The sequence below is a fragment of the Macadamia integrifolia genome, unplaced genomic scaffold (assembly GCF_013358625.1).
Source record: "Macadamia integrifolia cultivar HAES 741 unplaced genomic scaffold, SCU_Mint_v3 scaffold39, whole genome shotgun sequence".
NCBI classification, from domain to species: Eukaryota; Viridiplantae; Streptophyta; class Magnoliopsida; order Proteales; family Proteaceae; genus Macadamia; species Macadamia integrifolia.
Window position 1 is genome coordinate 672,572 of NW_024869937.1, and position 20,117 is coordinate 692,688.

Consider the following 20,117-nt stretch of genomic DNA (forward strand, 5'->3'; position numbering starts at 1 on the left):
GTCATGATCGTCTAACTACTACCATTGTTTATGTCCACCTTCTTAACTGCATCCAGGATATCTGTATATGTCTTTCTCTTTTCCTCAGATATATCAATCTCGTTTTTAACACTCTATACCTCTTCTCTTTACTTTTGATTGTTCTTTCCAAGTACCCCTTCACAAATTCAGAGGATGGTGATGATGAAGAAGAGTGGCCTTCAACCGTTGAATTGCTTGTTGGTGAACGTGCACTCGATGAACTACAGTTACTAGAAATCCATCAGAAAAACATGCACCCCCAATCTTGGGCCTGTAATTAACTTGAACTAAATTACAACAATAATTCGCATAACATATACAATAAGCAGTTTAAAATTTGATAAATAGTTATACGCCAGCAGATTTAGGACAACACTAGAATCGATAATTAAAGTTCGTTGAGGTCTTCACGACGTGTACCTTACACTGTCCTTCGCCACAATCACATAGTCGAAATTCATCTACCCATATAAAAATTCATTATGCCTCGGACATTTGAAATACTCTCTACCTCTATTAGGTCATTGTTTGGCTATGAATTTATCACACAAACTATTACAATATTCACATCTAGCCAGTACGGTGTTACTTGAAGACATCTGTAGAGCATAAATTCTATTTATCAAACCAAAGTATCATGTTAAAAAAAAAAATCTATTAGTAAAAGCCTCTGAAATCACATTCTACAACACATATGACAGCACAACACCCATCCAATATAAATAATACTATGGAAACAACAATATTATCAAGTAAGTTAAGTACATTCATTACTCAAAACTTTGACATACACATAATACATTCCAACTGTCATCGAAAAAATTTATGTTCCACCTAACTGAATCGTAGCCATTCTCCTCGATCTAGCCAATTGATTAGCTATATTTAAGTGTACTAAAGATATTTCTCTCGCTGAGCGTCTCAGGGTCGTATAAGATGTTAAAGCACGGTACACCATAGGATCAGGATTGATAGGGTCCTCAACAGGTTGTTCACTTCCAAGCTCATTAAATAACTGACCTTGAATGGCCTGTTCCTTAATGTAATTGTGAATCCCACAACAAGCGACTATGATTCTTGTCTGATCTTCTATATCGTATATCTTCATACTCCTTGAAATTTAGAATCTATTTTTCAAGACACTGAATGTTCTTTCAATAACATTCTGCAATGACAAGTGTCTGTGATTAAACAATTCCTTTACTGTTCTAGGCCTAGGTCTACCCTCACCATAATCCTGTAAGTGATACATTTTTCCCCGGAATGATACCAAGTACCTCAGTTGGTTTGCGTAACCCGAGTCAACAGCATAATACTTGCCTTGTATTAGTATGAAAACATATACGCGATTAGATATGTATTCCATATCGTACATATACAAAATGACAACTATAAATTCTTAAGATATTTATACCTGGTGGCGAATGAGGGAAGCCTAGGGTATCATTTGTTCTAGTTTCTTCAAAAATCCTGGCATCGTGTGCACTACCTTTCCAATCCACATACACAAGCGTGAATCGTATGTCGAATGAGCATACACATAATGTTTTGTGTGATCATATCCTTCCGATTTCGATATCATATTTCCTTCGACCTAGCTACGATGGCACTGATATGTGTGCTATCAATAGCATCAATGCAATCTTAGTTTTCAGTCCATATATGTTAGTCCATTTAATTGTGTAAAGTGCATCAAAATTTTAGGAAAAACATTAAATAAATTTGTTCAATCCAGATAGTAAGTTACTTTGAAATATGGATAGAACTTTGGATTGTTGGCAATCTCTGAAAGTACCACTTGAAAATTTGGTGGCATAATTTTCTCAAGCAACAGATGAAGCATAGCTTGTAAGACATGTGGAAGACAGCACTAATCGTCTGTCCGGATCGATTGAATCTCCATTGTGTTTGTCTATTACTCAAACCTTGGCCTACTATCATGAGAAACATTGCAAGCTGCTCATCTACTCGAATGTAACGAGTGTCCTCTAACCAGTCTCTATGTACCATTCTATCTCGTAGGTTGAGGAAGATATGTCTTTCAACTCTAAACTCTTGGTAGTACACGTCTGCATGTCCTGCGAGAGCCTCAGCTATCATTACAACTCATAAGTAACTACTATCATTCAGAGGTTCTCTCATCCTATATATACTTAGCAGATTTTGGAATTGGTATAATATAACCATGTGATCATCATTACTAGATGACCTTGTGATGTTGGTATCAGGCTCATATGACATCTATGTAATTAGGCATCGTTTGACAACGTTCCGTATCCATCGTTTCTGCGTTTTTTTGTTCCCAAAAATGGAGAAACAGCTTAAAAAGCATTTGATAAAGTTGTTCCGTTTCACCAGTTTCTAGAAACATAAATCAAAATTTATGCCTATTTACAATTCTAGAAACGAATTTGACGAAACAAGCAAGTCGGAATTGTTTTGTCATTTTTAGAAATAAATTTGAAGAAGAAAAAAAATTTGTTGTGCCCGAAAAATCTCTCAACTATTTAAACCTAAAAAGAGGCAACCGAACCCTCTCTCCCTTTTGGGCATCTAATGATACTATTGGGTTTTTAAGTGGCATTATGTCTAGTAAAAATGTTTCGAGTAACAAGTTTATCAAACACCAAAAAATCCATTTTTGTTTCTGAAAACGTGAAAAACCGTTTCTGATGTTTCTGTGTTTCTGCTATTTCTGTGTAAACGTTATCAAACGGTGCCTTAAATTGTATTTTCTCTAGTATTTTTCCCTTTTACAAATCATATCTAGGACCTAAAATGCTTTATAGAGGCACTACGAAATAGATAATCTCCATCTATGGCCTTACCAAATGTTCACCTATGCTTCTTTCTTTGTTAATATATTTCAATAAAATGTAAAAGAAAAAGAACTATATATATTAATTCTTTGCATTTCAAAATCTCACCTTATTTTCTATCACCCCTCTCCGCACCCCCAGCCCCAGCTCCAGCTCCACCCCCCACCGCCCCAACGAAAAAAAAAAAAAAAAAAATCACAGCCAAACAAGGGTACGTAAGGCCAAAAATGTTGTTCGTTGAAACCCAGCCCAAAAACCATTTGGTGGGTTAATGAGCAGTATCAAGAGCAGTGTTATCAATTCGGCCGAATAATTCGCGAACTATTCGGCCGAACCGAATTTTTCTGAATTTTATCAAAAATTCGGACCGAATCCGAATTAAAAATAAAATTCGGTAAAATTCGTGATTTTTTCAAAATTGAATATAAAATGCGAATAATTCGGACCAAATCCGAATTAAACCGAATTATTCGGTCCACTTAAACATTATTTAAAAAAAATAAACAATAAAAAACAATAAAACAAAAAAAAAACCCAATAAGCTTTTTTGACCGCTTTTTTGACCGAATCCTTAAATTAATCAATCGAATTATTCTGAATAATTCTCCGCCCAAATAATTCCCGAATCCAAATTTGCTAACTATGATCAAGAGTTGAGAACATCTCAAATTATATACAAATGAGGGCTTACTTAGTGCATAAAAATTTGGACTCTAGCTATAACCGATCTAAACGTACAACACAACATGTTCTCATTCTCATAATTTCATATTTCAAGCATGCTATAGGTGGACCTTCAGCTCATCACGGTCGATCTTAACTGTCAATTTTTTGTGCTTTGAATACACACATCACATTGAGAGGGTGGAGAGGTGTAGACAGAGAAGTTAGGTATTTTAAGGGTCACTTGAGCATGTGTTTTGAGAGAGCTGCAATACTCTTTCTCACGTTATATGTTCCCATGCTAGATCAAAACAAACACAAGTTTCAGGCTTTTGTTTTTTGTTTTTTATTTATAATAAGTTTCAGGCTATGGACACATTCGAATTTTAGTTTACAACGGCCCATGCGATGCCTAAGGACACAGACTACACCCTTCGACGACGAGGAGACAAATGGGTGATTAAGGCTACATTTGAACATGCATCACCCCCATAGAGGCTTCAATATAGCTCCCCCAAGATGGATTGTTTTTTTTTGGACGAATTGGCATGTATTCAATAAACGCCAATAAGATCCAGCCCAAGAAGGAGAGAGGAAAAGTTAGGTTTTTTTTTTTTGGGTTCGGAGGGGTGGGGGGCGGGGGTGTGGAAGTAAATTAAATATAAGCAAAAACTGAAACGTAGGAAAGAAGAATAGTCCAAATAATGAGAAGATTCGGGCATTGGACGGAGATCTAAAGATAACTCTCAAGCTGACGCAACATGGTGATTCTGCACGGATGAGATACACGGCATGATAGTGATTTTGGAGCGCACATAAAAAGTGAGGGGGTGCATGTTGGGGATATGATGTCATGAATTCCATTTGTGGCTATATGGGTATTTCAGTAAATTTCTTGTATAAGGTTTTTTTATATATTTATCTATTTGTAGCGAAGTTTCTTTCTCTATAAGTAATTTGAGAGAGGTGTGAAGACAAGCATTGTAACCCAGTTGTCCATTGATAGTGAAGGTGAAGTAGAATCTCACCTCACCGTGGACGTAGAAAAATATGGCCAAACCACATCAATTTGTGTGCATTGTGTGATTGTTTGTTCTTTTTCCCCATCATTTTAGGATTACATTTTTACAGTGCAAGATTTGATCTTGGGTTATAGAGTTACCTATACAAAGCCTAAGCCTGATATTGTGCTATTTCCACATATGACAAACCATAGCACCAAAAGCAAGATTCCCAAGAAATTCAATGCATGACTTTCCATTGAAGTGGTTGAGGATCCACTTCCACTCACTATCTAATGATCCAATGCTTCTATGAGAAGGCAATCATTGATTGCTAACATGGGATCAAATCCACAAGGGAAGCGGACACTCAACGGAGGGAGGTTCTCTAGGGCATTTTAGCAAAGACAATCAAAGGGGAGGGTGGCTGGGTTGTGTCTTTGGATAAGCAAGGTATGGGTGAAAAGGGATTGGGTTAGAGCATGCCAAGCAATAACTAGGGGATGTAGTCCGTAAACCAAATAATAGGGTGCCTTGGGACCGGGGGGCTCGAGTGCAGATAAGATTTCGAGCCGAGGCAAAGGAGAAGAGTCCATTTAAGGATTCCTTCCGATAAACAAATCAGACTGGGATCACCATGGATGGAAGAGACTACGACAGGCCTATTGCTTTGGATTTGGGAGTAAATGGATATTAAAATTAAACCCATATTTTAAAATTTTGGATTTGTGAGTAGATCATAATATCAATGTTTTGGGTTGCATTTCAATATGCTAATAGCATCAATAAATGAGGAAAAACCACCCCTAAATCATTTACCAACAGTTTTTTTTTTTCGTTAGAAATCCACAACAAATTGTACTACAACTAACGAATTCTAGCGGTATTAGCTCCCACATGTGTATGTACATAGATTTACCAATGTAATTTATCCTCACTTAATAGAACACATTTGTGAATCCCAGGTTGACACTAAGGTGAATAGGGTCTATCAATCCTAGAGAGAATTGTTTGCAACTGCCTTGTAACGGTTAAACACATAAAGTAGTATATTTGTCCACTATTCACAACTCAGTCGATCAGGTCTACATACAAACTCACCCATCCTACAAGTATTCACAATCCATGCACTCGAATACACAAGCACATACACATTATACATTATATAAGATATAAGTGGTTCGGCTCATTGCCTACTACATGGAGCAATACCCTTTTTGGTTTTTGTATTTTATTAAATATTCTACTAGCTTTTGATTACTCTATTAATTTGGGTGATATGACACCTACTTCAACCTGAGGTGATTCTCAGGCTAGGGTTCCCCTCCCCCCTTTTATAATATATGTAATAAATTGAGTACAATTCCCCCCTTTTATATAATCAATGCCTTAGGTTTTGCAATATTAACAACCTAAGTCAAATATAATAGGACTTGTGTACAGAGATTACCTCCCTTGACTAACAAGGGGTGGAATACTCCCGAGTGGTCCTAGGAGCACACCGGAATCTTCAACTAACCCCATTTGGCTAGGGAAACTTGAATCTTCAAGTGCAAGTGCAATAATTCTTCTCTTTGTCTTCTTCCTCAGCATTAGCATCCACAACTTCTTTTGAGTTCACTGGAGTCCAACGACCAAGTACAAGCCTTAATGGTGTCTTCAACAACTCCCTCAAGCTTGGTAAAGATGAGTTACTCCCATTTAATGCATTAAAGTAAGCTTGGGAAAGTATTTTTATAAAACCATGCACTACTGCTCTTCTTCTCTCTCTTTTTCCTCTTTTATATTGTTCTTCTCATTTTACTGATATTTAGCAACTTGAATCAGCCCAAACGGTCTCCAGATGAGGGAGACATTAAAAAAGTATTTTTAGCCAATGATAAAATTCCAAATGGAATCTTCGAACATGACCTTGTAATCTCCCGACGTATGAAATAAAAACCACACGATGCATGACATGTGTTTAGATAATCACCGCCATCCAATTCCCATCCGTCTGACGTGGGGTAGAAATCGTCTGAAATTCTTATCTTGTACAATTCCATACAATTCCACCCTAAATGGATGACACGTGTAAATATTCCATATCTACGGTTCAGATTGTATCATGGTTGTATTATGGTTGATTAACATTGTATTATGGTTGATTAATCTGAACCGTAGATATAGAATATTTACACGTGTCAGTCATTTAGGGTGGAATTGTATGGAATTGTACAAGATGAGAATTTCAGACGATTTCTACCCTCTGACGTGTGACTGTTACACCATCAGTCACGCTAGGCGGCATATTGAACACCCATTGGTCACAGTGCATACTTCAGTCAGAAGCCTTCAGATCGCCTAGGATCACGATGGAAATAGTTTCAACTACGAGATCAGGATAGGGGACTTCTCAAAGCACAGAACCATCCAAAGCCTTGAATAGAATCTTCGGAGGTGTGGTGGAGCACGCATGAAGCATGCAAACCAGGTCTAATTCGATGAGGTGTGGAGTATGAGTTCTTCACAACCCAACCAGTCACCTAACGTGCGATGGAAATTTCGATGCCATTTGTCAATGCAAACGCGTGCCAATTATGGATCTTGTATCTAACATGAGGCTCCATCAAAGTCACCCGATTTGCACCCATAACTTCTCAAAATAACAAGGAAGCCATTTCATCCCATAGAATATTTCAAAAATTTCCCATAGGACGTGGAACACATCTAGTCCAACTATCTGACATCGGATCAAACTTCTAGTGTAGAGCCTTGCTTTTTAAACCCAGTTTATTGATCGATTGGTTTGGTTTGGTTTGGTCTTACAGGGTCTGAACTGGAACGGGTTGATACTGGTGCTTTCTCTGGTACATGACTGCAAGAGTGACATCAAATGCGGGGTGGCCGAATACGATTAAGCCTGTACCCGAAGTGATTCGCATGCCTAAGTTGTGCCCTTGCACATATCACAAGGCCATGTATGTATAGGAAATGTGCGTTATCACATTTGAATTATAAGAACTTAGTCTACAACGCGTAGCGAGAGTGAGGTACGTGTTAAGATTCCATTTACCTCCAAAATACGGTAAGATTGGCTTGTTTGGCCAACTGGTGGGTGTCACTTGTAGGTGCGAGACCCACTAGTCTGACCCACCTGTATGGGTAACGTGGACTCCAACATGCTCAGCTTGGGAGAGCACGTGTATTTTCGATTCCTCATCGTAATGGGCAATTTAATATGTTTTGGTCCAGAAATGGGCAAAACCAAACAGGCCTTATAAGATATTTATAAATCAAAGTATAAATAACACTTAAGCCATTCTCTCTCTTCCATTTATGATTTTAGCGAAGTTTGGTGAGAGGGAGTAAAGAAAAGAGAGAGAAAAGAGGAAGAAGAAGAGAAGTAAGTGGGGAAGAGGTTTCCCCCTTGGATTTTGGAGCTGCATCTTACCTTTCCATCACCAGAATTGCATTCGGTGTCTTGAGATCTACATCTTGAGGTCAGTGACACCATGAACCCTTAAGATATAATGAAACCCTTTTTGTGTGTGGTTGAATCTAGAAGATAATGGAACCCTTGTATGATTTTCTTGAAGGATTTAAGAAGGGAAACAAAGATTTGGGAGTTATTGAAGTGACATTTGAGTTTGGGAAGAAGATTCCAAGATTTTGGGGTTTTTCAAGTTAAGGTATGATTTCTTTTCACAAATCTTGTTAATGGCTTAGATCCATAGAACAATCAAGTAGATGAGGCTTAGGAAGAGTGGAAAATGAAGTGGAAACCACCCCATTGAGTTTCTAAGAGCTGAAATGAAGAAAAGAAGGAAAACAACAAAACCCAAGGAATACCGGCAGGTGCACACCTACCAGTGTGACCCGCCTGTCTTCTCTGGGTCTACCGATGTGTAAATCCGACGAGTGCCACACCTACCAATGTGACATGCCTATTTTCTCTGGGTCTATCGGCGGGTGAGACCAGCGGATGCCAGACCTACCAGTATGACCCACCAGTCTGGACAGTTTGCACAGGCGGGTCCTCTTACCCACCTGTAGCTCAAATGAGCTCCAATTGAACTCAAACTCATCGACAACCTTCTCACACTATTTTACCCATCATAACCATATCTTATGTCATTTATAGTCCCGAATTGGACGTATTTCTAAACTCCTTATCTGTATTAGGTTTCGAGAAACTCATCTTCTCACTCTGGATCTTAGCCGTATCGTGAGTGCGTATTTTCCTACAAGAATAGGTAAATAGGGAGAGGACTTTGATCTTATTTTTCAGAGTGTTTGTGGCATCCTATACGTTCATAGACTATATTGACATTCCGATTGCTATTTCCATGCATATACTTGATGTATGAATAATACATTTAGAATTGAACACGTTATATCTTAAATTTCTAAATGTTTATTACTTACTTGGAATCATGAGAATGGATTTATCATATGATGTGGTATAGTAATGATTTTTTTGAATATGTGTGGGATTTATAGATTAGATGTCGCAGTCGCCTTGGAAACAAATGCATTGGTATACCATGGAATAGGACATGAAAGTACTATGTAGTTATATTATCTCATATAGGAGTATGTGTTTAGGATTTCATATTCTCTCGCGCTACGACCCTTCCCAACAGGGGTTTACGTGTTGGATTATCACTAGGGGAAAGCGTCGATCGCAGACCACCATAGTAGTTAGAAGTATACCTGGTTGATCATTAGGACAGTTGAAAACCTTGGTGATATATTCAGAGGGCTAATCGTATTGTTTTTAATTTCTGCTCTGGTTCGGCCACAATTTACTTTTCTGCTATGGTTTGGCCACGATTTATATTTTTGTTGTGGTTCGGCCACGATTTACTTTTCTGAGTGCTCATTGTGGGCCTTCTTCGACAACCCTATAGACGTATCGCGGGATGGAGAAAGCATCTTAAACCCGGGGCATACGTGCACTGTGGTTGTGAGTAGCACGTTATCTATGACCTAGTAATGATTATTTAGGTGGAATAGGATTAAAATGAATCTCATGCATATAGTATCATTTGAAATGCATTTGCTTGTGTGTATCTTTCTTTCCATTTACTGAGCTAGTGAGCTCATCCCTCGTGTACAAATCTTTTTTGATGATTTTGCAGGCTATTCAGTAGAAGAGCCCATGTTGGGTCCTACTAACAAAACCCCAGTGGGGGATTGGTGGGTCCTTAAAGAATTCGAATACGGTGATGGCTGCCCGTGTGAGGGTTGTATTGCAGGGCAACAGTGATAGATTCTATTTACTGTACTCTTTTTTATTCTTTTGTTATATTTCCCTTTTTGTGCTCTTGATAGTTAAATTACTATTTCTTATGTAAATATCATGTCTACAGGCTCACATGTAAATACTTTATGTATTAAAATTTGGGTATCAAGAGTATATGGAAAATTATAGGTAATCATTTATGACAAGATTTCTGCTAAACTATTATATTATATTCCATGATTACTTGTGGCTTATTGTGCTATGGTTACCATATCAGATGATCCTAGTGGTTTTGGGTTACCCAGAGGGAACCTGGTCACCGGTCCGGTTCTATATGAATAGGGCATATCTAGAATATGCAACCAGGCCCCTCACTTATCCTTATTTAAAAACTAAATTCTATATAAAAAAAGGCAACACCGAGAGCTTCTCAAAACATGGATTATGGACAGATTATCACCACATTTTAGATATCCTTAATGCATACTAGACATCTTGGGCCAAGAGGTGAATTTACATAAACTCTTTTGTAGATTTTGGTGGAAGGAATCTTCCAATAAAGGGGTAATTTGGAGTAAATGGAAAAGGTGTGTACTAGTAAGTCCTCCGGTGCTTTCGGGTTTTTTAGTGTTTTAACCAAGCTCTCCTTGTTCGCCAATGTTGGCATCTTTTAGGTAATAGTGATGCCCTTGGGCCCGAGTCTTTATAGGACGTTATTTCCTTCATTGCTCTTTCTTTATGGCTTTACCTCACCATAATAGCTCATGGGTCTGCAAATATCTTCTTAAAGGCCGTGACCTCCTCATTCTTGGGCTTTATGCTGAGATCAACAATGGTAAAAATTGCCTTTAACTTGCTTGGGGATTCAACACAGACCATGTGTACGCACCACAAACCCCTCAAGAAGACATCCAGTGAGCCTAGTTTCCAACAATGACAACACATGCCCGAACTACCACTCAACCTGCCCAGTTGACCAATAACAATTAGTGGCCATAACTACTAACATTAAATATTCTTATTTTATTATTTGATGAGGGTTCCCTCAAAGGCAGTGTGATCCATGCACTAGCACAGGGGCCAATGAGAGCGCATACGGAAGCATCAATAAGGAAAGGATTTTCACCTTTTATTAGGGATGGAGTGGTCATTTTGCCCCTCTTTGTTTGGGCATAGGGTTCATGCTTCCTTTCAAGCTTCTTTTTCCCTTTGTTATCATATCCAACAGGATTAAAGCTATTAGTAACAATTAAGTTACCTTTGCTAAATGTCTTTATTAAAAAAAAAAACCCTTCCCCCACCCATTCCACTGTGCCCCTGTTCCTGCCGTCGTCCCACTACAACTCCCCTCCCCACCACCACCCGCCTCTCCCCCAGTCGCCCAACTCCACCACCAACCCTGCTCCCTGAAGCTGCCACCTCCATGACTGCCACTGTCCTTCTTTCCAACTTGCCTCCACCCCATCTTCATCCTCCCTCCACCACCTCATCGGTTAACTCCAACCCCATCCCCCCTCCTCACTTGCCACGACAACCCTATCTTAAACCAACCCACCCCTACCCACACTACTACTGTAGCACTTCTCTACCTCCAGTAAACATACCACCAAAAGGGAGATAAGTACATAGAAGAAATGAACAACTTGGCAAGTTTAATCCTCCTTTGGTGATGAGGCAGTAATCAATGAGAAGGATAAGAAGAAGGAAATAAAGAGTAGGGGGCTGGAAAGTAAAATAGAGATCAATATTTTTTAATTTGAAGATAGTGATTTAATGGTGATCTTATATCCTAGATCCATACTTTAGAAGCCGGAAAAAAAAACCCCATCATTGAATCTTAATTAGTGGTTATTAAATGGCAGTAACGTAATCCCACTATAGAGAAAGGTTATTCAAGGAGGAATTTGGCAAGTATAATGGTTGCTCCAAGTCGTGTCGAAAGTTCATAAAATAACTTATTATTATAAGGAGAAAGGTCATTTAAAGAGGAATTGGTCAATGCGTATGGAGGATAAAATTAAGAAAGAGGATAAGAAGGAGAATGGAAATAAATCATCTAATGCTACTATCGTAGTAGGGTCCTAGAGCGATGGAGATATCTTTCTTACAATTTCATCAGGTACAAAAACTTCAAATTGCATATATCTTAGATTTTGGTTATTCATTTCATATGTGTTCAGTCAAAGATCAAATTTATATATATAATACATGTGATAGTGGTCGAGATATAACCTCTCCACAAACCAGGGGTAAAGCTAGTTACGTTATGACGCCTCTAGATCCCGCAATTCCTGGAGCCTCATGCATTGGGTACTTTGTTTTTTTTTTTTTTGGTAACGACTAGTCCCTCGGGATCATACTGACCCCACAACCTCATAGACCGGGTCATACTAGAGTTGAATGAGAACCATTCAACTTTCACTGAAAGTCATGCATTGGGTACACCATACATGTGATAGTGATACGATCAAATGGAAAACAATGATGGAAGCAAGATTGTCTAGATTAAGAACATACAAATTCAAATGTTTGCTAGTATTGTGCAAACTTTGATTGGGATTAGACATGTGCCGGATCTTTTGAAAATTTTGATTTCAATAGGACCACTAGATTAGAGAGGTTTTAGATTTTCATCTGAAGGTGAAGTTCTCAGGGTATGTGGGGGGGCATGGTTGTAATGCAAGGACGGGTGGTTGGAAATTTGTGCAGACTTAAGGGACTGTTAATTCATGTAGAGGTACTGTTAGAACTCAAGAAATAAGTATAGATAAATTACAAAGGTTGCAAGAAGTTTAGGCTATGAACAGCAAGTCTCTTTCACTTTAGATCTTGTGAATGGAAGTGATTTCTTCGATTGGGTTGTAATGGTAGGGAATGTGGAGCTACTTCTAATCGTGCGGCAGTGAGTTATACAGGACACCCAAGTGAACATGTGGATTATGCCAATTTGGGTTATGGCAGATAGATAAAGACAATATCAAAGTTTACAAAATCAACATCAATATTGGTCTTCTTAAAAATCTTCAAAGTCGCTTGTAGAATCCAAGCCAAGATTGTTGGGTTTTTATATCTTGTATTTTATGCTGGTCCACATAATTAGTATTGAGTTTATATATGATTGGGTCGGGTTTTAGGTCCATTACATGCTCATGTGTAAAATTGTAATTGTTGTAAAGATTAGGGTTTTCTATTATTGTCTTTGTGAGGAAAACCTAGATATAAGCAAGTGGATATCACTTTGTGAGAAGGAGAGCGAGGTCTTTTTTCTTCTTTTTTTTTTTTTTTTTTTTTTTGTGAAAAAAAAAAATTAGTTCTCATGGATGGATGTATGCATTCATGCTTAACCATATTAAATTCCTTATGATATGTGTGGTTATTTGCTTAATTTTTTCCTCATGGTTGTACATTCATCCCCAACATCATATCCATCATAAATTTAAATTTCAATTAAATAAAATGACTGAATACAGAGATGATATTTGCAAATTAATTTGAATTGGCCTCGTCAGAAGAAAATAATTCCTTGATTCACCCTTGTTCACTTGGTGCGTGGGATCCAATATGCTCTTTGTGAACGCAAGCTTGCTTTGATGGTTCACCATTTTCAGCCATGACAATCAGATGGCCCAAGCTGAGCAATATCCTCTCTCTCTCTCTCTCTCTCTCTCTCTCTCTCTCTCTCTCTCTCTCTCTCTCTCCACCCTGAATTATCCGGAAATCTAAGGATTGTTTTCTGGGCACACAGTCATGCAGTCCCCACAAAGCCTAGAAGCCCACCCTGCAGTCACCTACGAGTGAGTGTCTCCTAATCATGCCATACCTATTAAGTTGTCACTGTAACTAAGATCGATGTAGGTCTAATATCATGTGATTTTGATCCTTTGAATCGAAGCAAAATATTGATAAAAGCTGAGGTGGACCAGGTGAAAACGAACCCTTAAACTCTATCTAAAATAATAAAACACAACACCCCCCCGTGTTCCTTCCCTACTCTGTCGCCCCTCGATTACCATCCATAGCTTCACCCATGCTTTAATGTCAAACACGTGCATTGCTTCATAGGTCCCTCCCTACCTATGTTCTAACTTCTAACTCCTAAGCCCTTATAAGCCTCCTCCTCCTCCTCTTCTTTTTTCTCTCTAACTAAATTCTAAACTCATTTATCCAACTAATCTCTCTCCTTTCCCAATAAACCTGGTACCACCCACATCCCTTATATTAGTATTCATTATATATACCTTGAACTTAATCATCAAAATTTACAAACTAAAGCATTCATTAATTTTAGCTTAATCTAATACCTTAACCTGTCAGATGGGTATTAACTAAAGATTAGTAACCAATGATCGACCGGCGGTGCTCGCTGTTTGCTGTTTGCTGTTTGCGATCGGTGGATTATCGGATTACCCTGGAGAACAACTAGAGTCTGACCACATAGACAATGAGTGGTGGTCCATGTTTAGTACATAGTTTTCTTAAACCAAAAGTATAATCAACAGTGAATGACATTAAGAGACAATAAGTGGTGGTCCATATTTCATACACACTTCTCTCAAATTTAAGGTATAATCAACAGTGACTGACCTAATTAATAGTTAACTCTCTCTCTCTCTCTCAAACCAAAGGTATAATCAACAGTGAATGATCAACGACAAGATCAAACAAATTTGGACAGTTGTGTACCCATCAAACATTTGTGGTCGGTGTGTTAATTTGTTAATTCTGACAGTTTAAGGGCATTGGTTTGAAGCTCAGGTTTCTAAGTCCTCTCACCGACTTAAGACTCTTAAAAACATAAATATCTGCAAGTTGGGTTATTAAACTATGAATGGGATGAAGATTGTTTATACTTGTCAGACAGTGTTAAGTATATAGTAAGAAGATTACTGAATCTTTCCTGGAGCTTTAAAACCTCATCTAGCCTTGAACTCTTCTGAGTTCTGAGCATCCACTACTGGAGTTTAGAGATAAATAAATCTAGCCTCGTGACGTCGTACGGTCTTCGCTACCCATTGGATCGATCTCATGTGCCCCGGGATGCAAGCCGGGCAACCCATTTTGTTTTAAATCCTCTTAGGGTCTTCAATTTTTTTTTTTTTTTTTTTTGGTATCATCAATTAAACATGGAAACTGATTAATACTAAACTCCGTTGGAGTAATTCACCAGGGTTGAGATTTTGGGAGTTATAGAGTTATAGTCTTATATCGGTTTATTCTGATCCTTAATTGGTTCCTTCACACAGTCGAGAAGCTATATATTATTCACCTAATGTCTTAAGATTTTGAGCTGTTAATGTGAATTCCAATTAATTACAGTTGATTGCTCGTCTTCTTTATATGTAGGCTTGCACTTTCCACTGTTTCAGGAATATGATATGGTCAAGGAAGAGATTTCAGTCAAGCAACACATCATGTGGCCACTCCCCCCCTTCCCCATGGATATTAGTTCGTGTTCATATTGAGTTGTGGTTTTAACTTTTATATATAAGACTAGTCAAGTAATGTATGAGACTCAAAATGAAGAATTACTGAGAAACTAAGAGAATTAATTAGAGCTATTGAAGCAATTTTCTGTGAACTTAGAGGATTAATATAAGTTAGCTAATATGATTAAGGAGCCATTATGGCACATTGTCATTTTTTTTTTTTCCAAATAGAAAGTGTAGTCTGTGATGACCCTTTCATGTTTGAAAGGGTAGCAATGCACATTTTTAATTAACCCCCATACTGATTAGCTTATAGTAATAAACTGCATTTGCACTAAAAAAAATGTCCAATTTGTATTAAGATAATCCTAAACCAAACATGGGATCTTGAAAAGAAACAAGGAAATCAAACTACCATAACAGAATCAAACTACCATAACAATAGTTAGAGAACAAGTAGCCAATCACAACATAGAAAAGGACATGATGTTGGGCTTGCTAAGTTCTGAAGTAAAGTTATTAAAAAAAAATAATAATAACAATGATATAATTGGAAAAGGAAAATAATATATATCTTTATGGATTAAGAATAGGATAACCATTGGGTTTTAATTAAGCATCTTGATTAATTTATAAGTTTTATATTTATGTTTATTTAGTGAATTGATTCCCACTGAGTATAGCAATATAATTTTTAATTTGGCTCTTATATTGGTGTATGTTCAACAAACTTAACATCAACTTAAAATGCAAAATTCAAGTTTTAATGAGACAGGATAACCTTAAGAACTGCCTTAATCAATGCCTCTTGTTTGAGGAAGTGAACATCTCTAATGCTAATTAAGCCAATGAGAATATATTGTCTACTGGATTTATCCCTAGGGTTTGGACCTGATTGGATCCTAATGACCAATAAGGATCAGGCCATGATAGTGTGGGTCCATACAAAATTTCCAAGGAAGTTGGTACTTTCGGTTTATATGTCGGTGTAGCCGACAAAAAGATGGACTGGGAAGAAGTGGGAACTTACTACTACTACTTGGGCAATGGTATGGGTTTGGGAAGATGGTAAAGAAGAAGAGAGCAGCAAAGCCTAGAAGAGAAGTGAAGAAATCACTGTGAGGGGTGTGTGTGGAGGTTTTGCTAGAAGACTACAAAGTATGAATAAACTAATCAGGAATTGTCTCTCTCTGTCACGTGCCTTTGATGAGTCCCTTGTCCCCTACATTTGCGATATTATAGTTTACTTACTCAAAACTAATACAAATTAAATGTTTGTCGTCACTCTTAGTCTTATCATTCATATATAATTAGGGTTTCATGACTTCATGAGATTTTGAAACTATATATTATATATCATCTCTTCAATCTCCAAATTTTTAATTTTCAAGTTTGGGTCGGCTGTGGGGTCCTTTTGTAGACGCTTAAACTCCAAAGGTGATTGGAAGAAAAGCATCTTTATAGTTCCATGTCATACAGTTCACACAGCTTAGTTGGCTACTATTGAAAAATGATTTGCATATATCGGCTACCTCTCTCTCTCTCTCTCTCTCTCTCTCTCTCTCTCTCTCTCTCTCTCTCTCTCTCTCTCTCTCTCTCTATATATATATATATATTTTTTTTTTTTTTGAAACACACCATGTGACCAAGTAAAGCCTCTCTTATGGCCATTTTCCTTATATCAAAACATTCGCAAATCTGGCATAATATTTAAAATCTAAAATTACAAAAATGGAAAATGGTTTCTATGGGGAGTGTGGGATCCGGATCTTCTTCAACCGTTTGGGTAGTTAATCAGGCATTCGACAACTGTGAGGACCCTGACAAACACCGCAATATGGATAGGATTTTTCTCCATAGTGGCCAGGGATCAAAGTGATCACACGATTGGGGTGACATCGGGATGCATGCCTGGGTCCTCCCAACCGTGGGATCATTCTCTGGTCCCTGGGCTCTATGGAGAGGGACCGAACCTCCCCCCTCCCCCAACACATGGGCATGCACCGCCAGGTCCTCTTAGTCATCAGATGCCTGGTTGGGCGTCATCCTAGCAGTTGGAGAGGATCTTTTTCCAGAAACATGAGGGGTGAAATGACCGACCTACCCCTTATGAAATGAAAAATAATTCACTATCAATGCTTCCTTGTGTGCCTCCATTGGCCTTTATGCATTTATGCGCAAGAACCGCACTCCACCCAACAAGAAACATTTCCCCTTACAAAAATAACTTTAGGAATTAATGGATTAGGCTTCATGGAGAGCCCTTTTTTGTGTCTACTACTCTCCTATCTACTTTGACGAGAATGGATCTGTTGTGTAGAAACACAATCCTAAAAGCAATGCAGAAGGTAATGAAAAAATAAGAACAAATAATGCACATAGGTTTATGAGGTTCGACAAGATTGCCTAAGTCTTCAATAAGATGAGATTTTGCTTCACTATCAATGACAAATAGAATTACAGCGCTCGTTCTCATACCTCTCAAAATTACTTACGGAGAAAGTAAATCTCGTAACAAATATATAACAGAAAACCCTAATATCAAAAAGTAAAAAACTGCCCTCAAATAAAAAAAAATCGAGTGGGGGCTACAGCCCCCTACAACCCCGCTATGGGCCTTCTGCCCCTTGCAACCCTAACGACCCATTTATCGACAAGCAGGACCACCGTTCTATTGGGGGACCTGCACTAGTACTCCCTAAATTAAACTGTGACGAATACAAGACATTGTACATCAACACCATTGCTCGTAGGATTACTTGATCATATCAATGAATACTTAATACTCACATAATTCTACCATTATACAGATAAAGAGAAATCTATTTAAAAGCGAAAATGACAAATGTTGAATACTCACCCATACAACCAGGTGATCTTACGCTCAACAAATCCAATCTCTACTTTGACCGCAGCTGGGAATACGTCACCATAACAGCGATAATAAATAAATAGACAAAAAATCGTTGCCGAGGAATCGGGGTCGGTGTAACACTGGAGCTTGCGATGTTACACGTGTCATGTTCGTGGCCGATTTAAAAAAAGTGTGGGTGAAGAGCTTGACCAGTCAATGGAGATACTCTTTCTGAGAATTGCTCACGTAGTTCTGTCTCAAGAAATGGAGAGAGAAAGAAAGTGAAAGAAAATCTTAAACAAAAACAGTAACAACAAGCACATACACACATCTCTTAAATAGATTGGCCTTTAAAAATTGGGTTTGTTTTCATTTACTATTATAATAAATTTTAAAATTGGGTTTGTTTTTATTTATTATTATAATAAAATAACATGGGCTTGCGTGTTGATTCTGACACACATAGGCCCGGGTCGTTGGCTCAAAACCAAGCACATTTCTCCCAGCCCACTTGAAATCAAACCCCAACTTGGAGACACTAAGAGAAGGACACTATGGCCTCTCTCTCTCTCTCTCTCTCTCTCTCTCTCTCTCTCTCTATTCTCTCTAGAACCGACTGATGACTCTCTCTCTCTCTTTCTCTCTCTCTCAAAACCCTATTTAAAGACAAGTCTAGCCCACTGCTTTCTCCCATGCACTTGTCTTCTTCACTCCCAACACCACCACTTGTGTTATTTTGCTCTCTCTCTCACTCTGTTTCTTCATCTTCTGCTCTCATTTTCTTCATCTTCAAAGCTTACCTTGACTTGTATCTGACAGTCTCTCCTTTTAAGTTCTCTCACTTCTCCCATTCTCCTATCCCTCTTAAGTGTCTCTGACAACATCTCTCCCTTCCATTTATCCTTTTGGATTCTCTTCAAACACTTCCCAGTTCCCCTCTCTCTGATTCTTGAAGATGTCTAGCAGAAGGTCCCGTTCAAGGCAATCAGGTGGCTCGAGAATCACAGATGATCAGATCAACGATCTTGTTTCTAAGTTACAGCAACTTCTTCCAGAGCTTCGTGAGAGGCGCACAGACAAGGTGAGTGTGGGTTTCAAATTCTCCTCTTCTTATCTTGTACATATTTTGTGTGGTCTCCCTTAGTTCTTTGGTTTGGTACATGACCAAGTTGTGTCATACCCACAACCTCCTTTTTTGTAGTCTTCTAAGGCTTCACTTAAGGTGCATGTGGGACTCAATTTGTTTCACATGATATTAATTTGTTTATGGCTTATTAGCTAAGCCTTCATTAATTGAACTTAGCATAAAAGGGGTACCCAGTGCACAAGGCTGCCGTCACTTCGGGGTTTAGGGAAGGTCATTATGTACGCAATCTCACCGCCGCTTCATGGAGTGGCTGTTTCCTAACTCAAACCCGTGACCATAGGTCAGAATGGATAAACCTTATCATTTCTTGACTCGAACTGTGGTGTCTTAATAATCAAGCCTTCATTAATTGAACTTTACTACATCATTTAATCGTTCCTAATCAAAGGTTTAAGTTGGTTGCAGGTATCAGCATCAAAAGTCCTACAAGAGACGTGCAACTACATTAGGAACTTACACAGAGAAGTGGACGACCTTAGCGAGCGACTATCGGAGTTATTGGCCACGACGGACACCAGTAGTGCCCAAGCAGCCATTATTAGGAGCTTACTTATGTAATAGAGTTAACAAGAACCTCTCTTTCTTTCTTGCTCTTTCCACTTTGCTTCTCCTCTTCCTTCTTCTTGTTCTTTTCTCTAGGGTATTGTATGAGGACCATACAAAGGTTGGGTTGGATTGTAAGACATCCTTTTTAGAAGACCTGTAGTATTTAAGTCATATAATAAAAGACTTGCCTGACTAAGCCTCTCATTTTAAAATTTATTTATTAGTCAATTCTAATACAGCAAACTAGTTTGAAAAAAACCCTTATTATTATTGGAGATTTTTCCCTCTTATTACTTCTACAAAAATTTTTTTTTTCCTTAATGTTTGAGTCCCGGAAGGTGTGCTTTAATACAGAGGAATAATACCTTGGGAGACTCTTGTATGGATGACTGATTTAATTCAGATTGAAGGAT

At 38.2% G+C, this 20,117-nt stretch overlaps 1 protein-coding gene across 1 annotated transcript; it reads left to right on the forward strand.

Annotated features, from left to right (window-relative positions):
- Window positions 1–18,664: 18,664 nt before the first annotated feature.
- LOC122068426 (transcription factor PRE6-like) lies at window positions 18,665–19,900 on the forward strand. The gene is made up of 2 exons (XM_042632281.1): window positions 18,665–19,092; window positions 19,564–19,900. The coding sequence occupies exons 1-2, from the start codon at window positions 18,967–18,969 to the stop codon at window positions 19,714–19,716; spliced, it is 279 nt and encodes a 92-aa protein (XP_042488215.1). The 5' UTR covers window positions 18,665–18,966; the 3' UTR covers window positions 19,717–19,900.
- Window positions 19,901–20,117: the final 217 nt, after the last annotated feature.

Excerpts from the sequence above, each read along its gene's own strand:
- LOC122068426 (XM_042632281.1), top strand. The coding sequence starts at position 18,967 with ATGTCTAGCAGAAGGTCCCGTTCAAGGCAATCAGGTGGCTCGAGAATC. Across the intron at positions 19,093-19,563 it reads GTGAGAGGCGCACAGACAAG|GTATCAGCATCAAAAGTCCT; the intron begins GTGAGTGTGGGT and ends AGTTGGTTGCAG.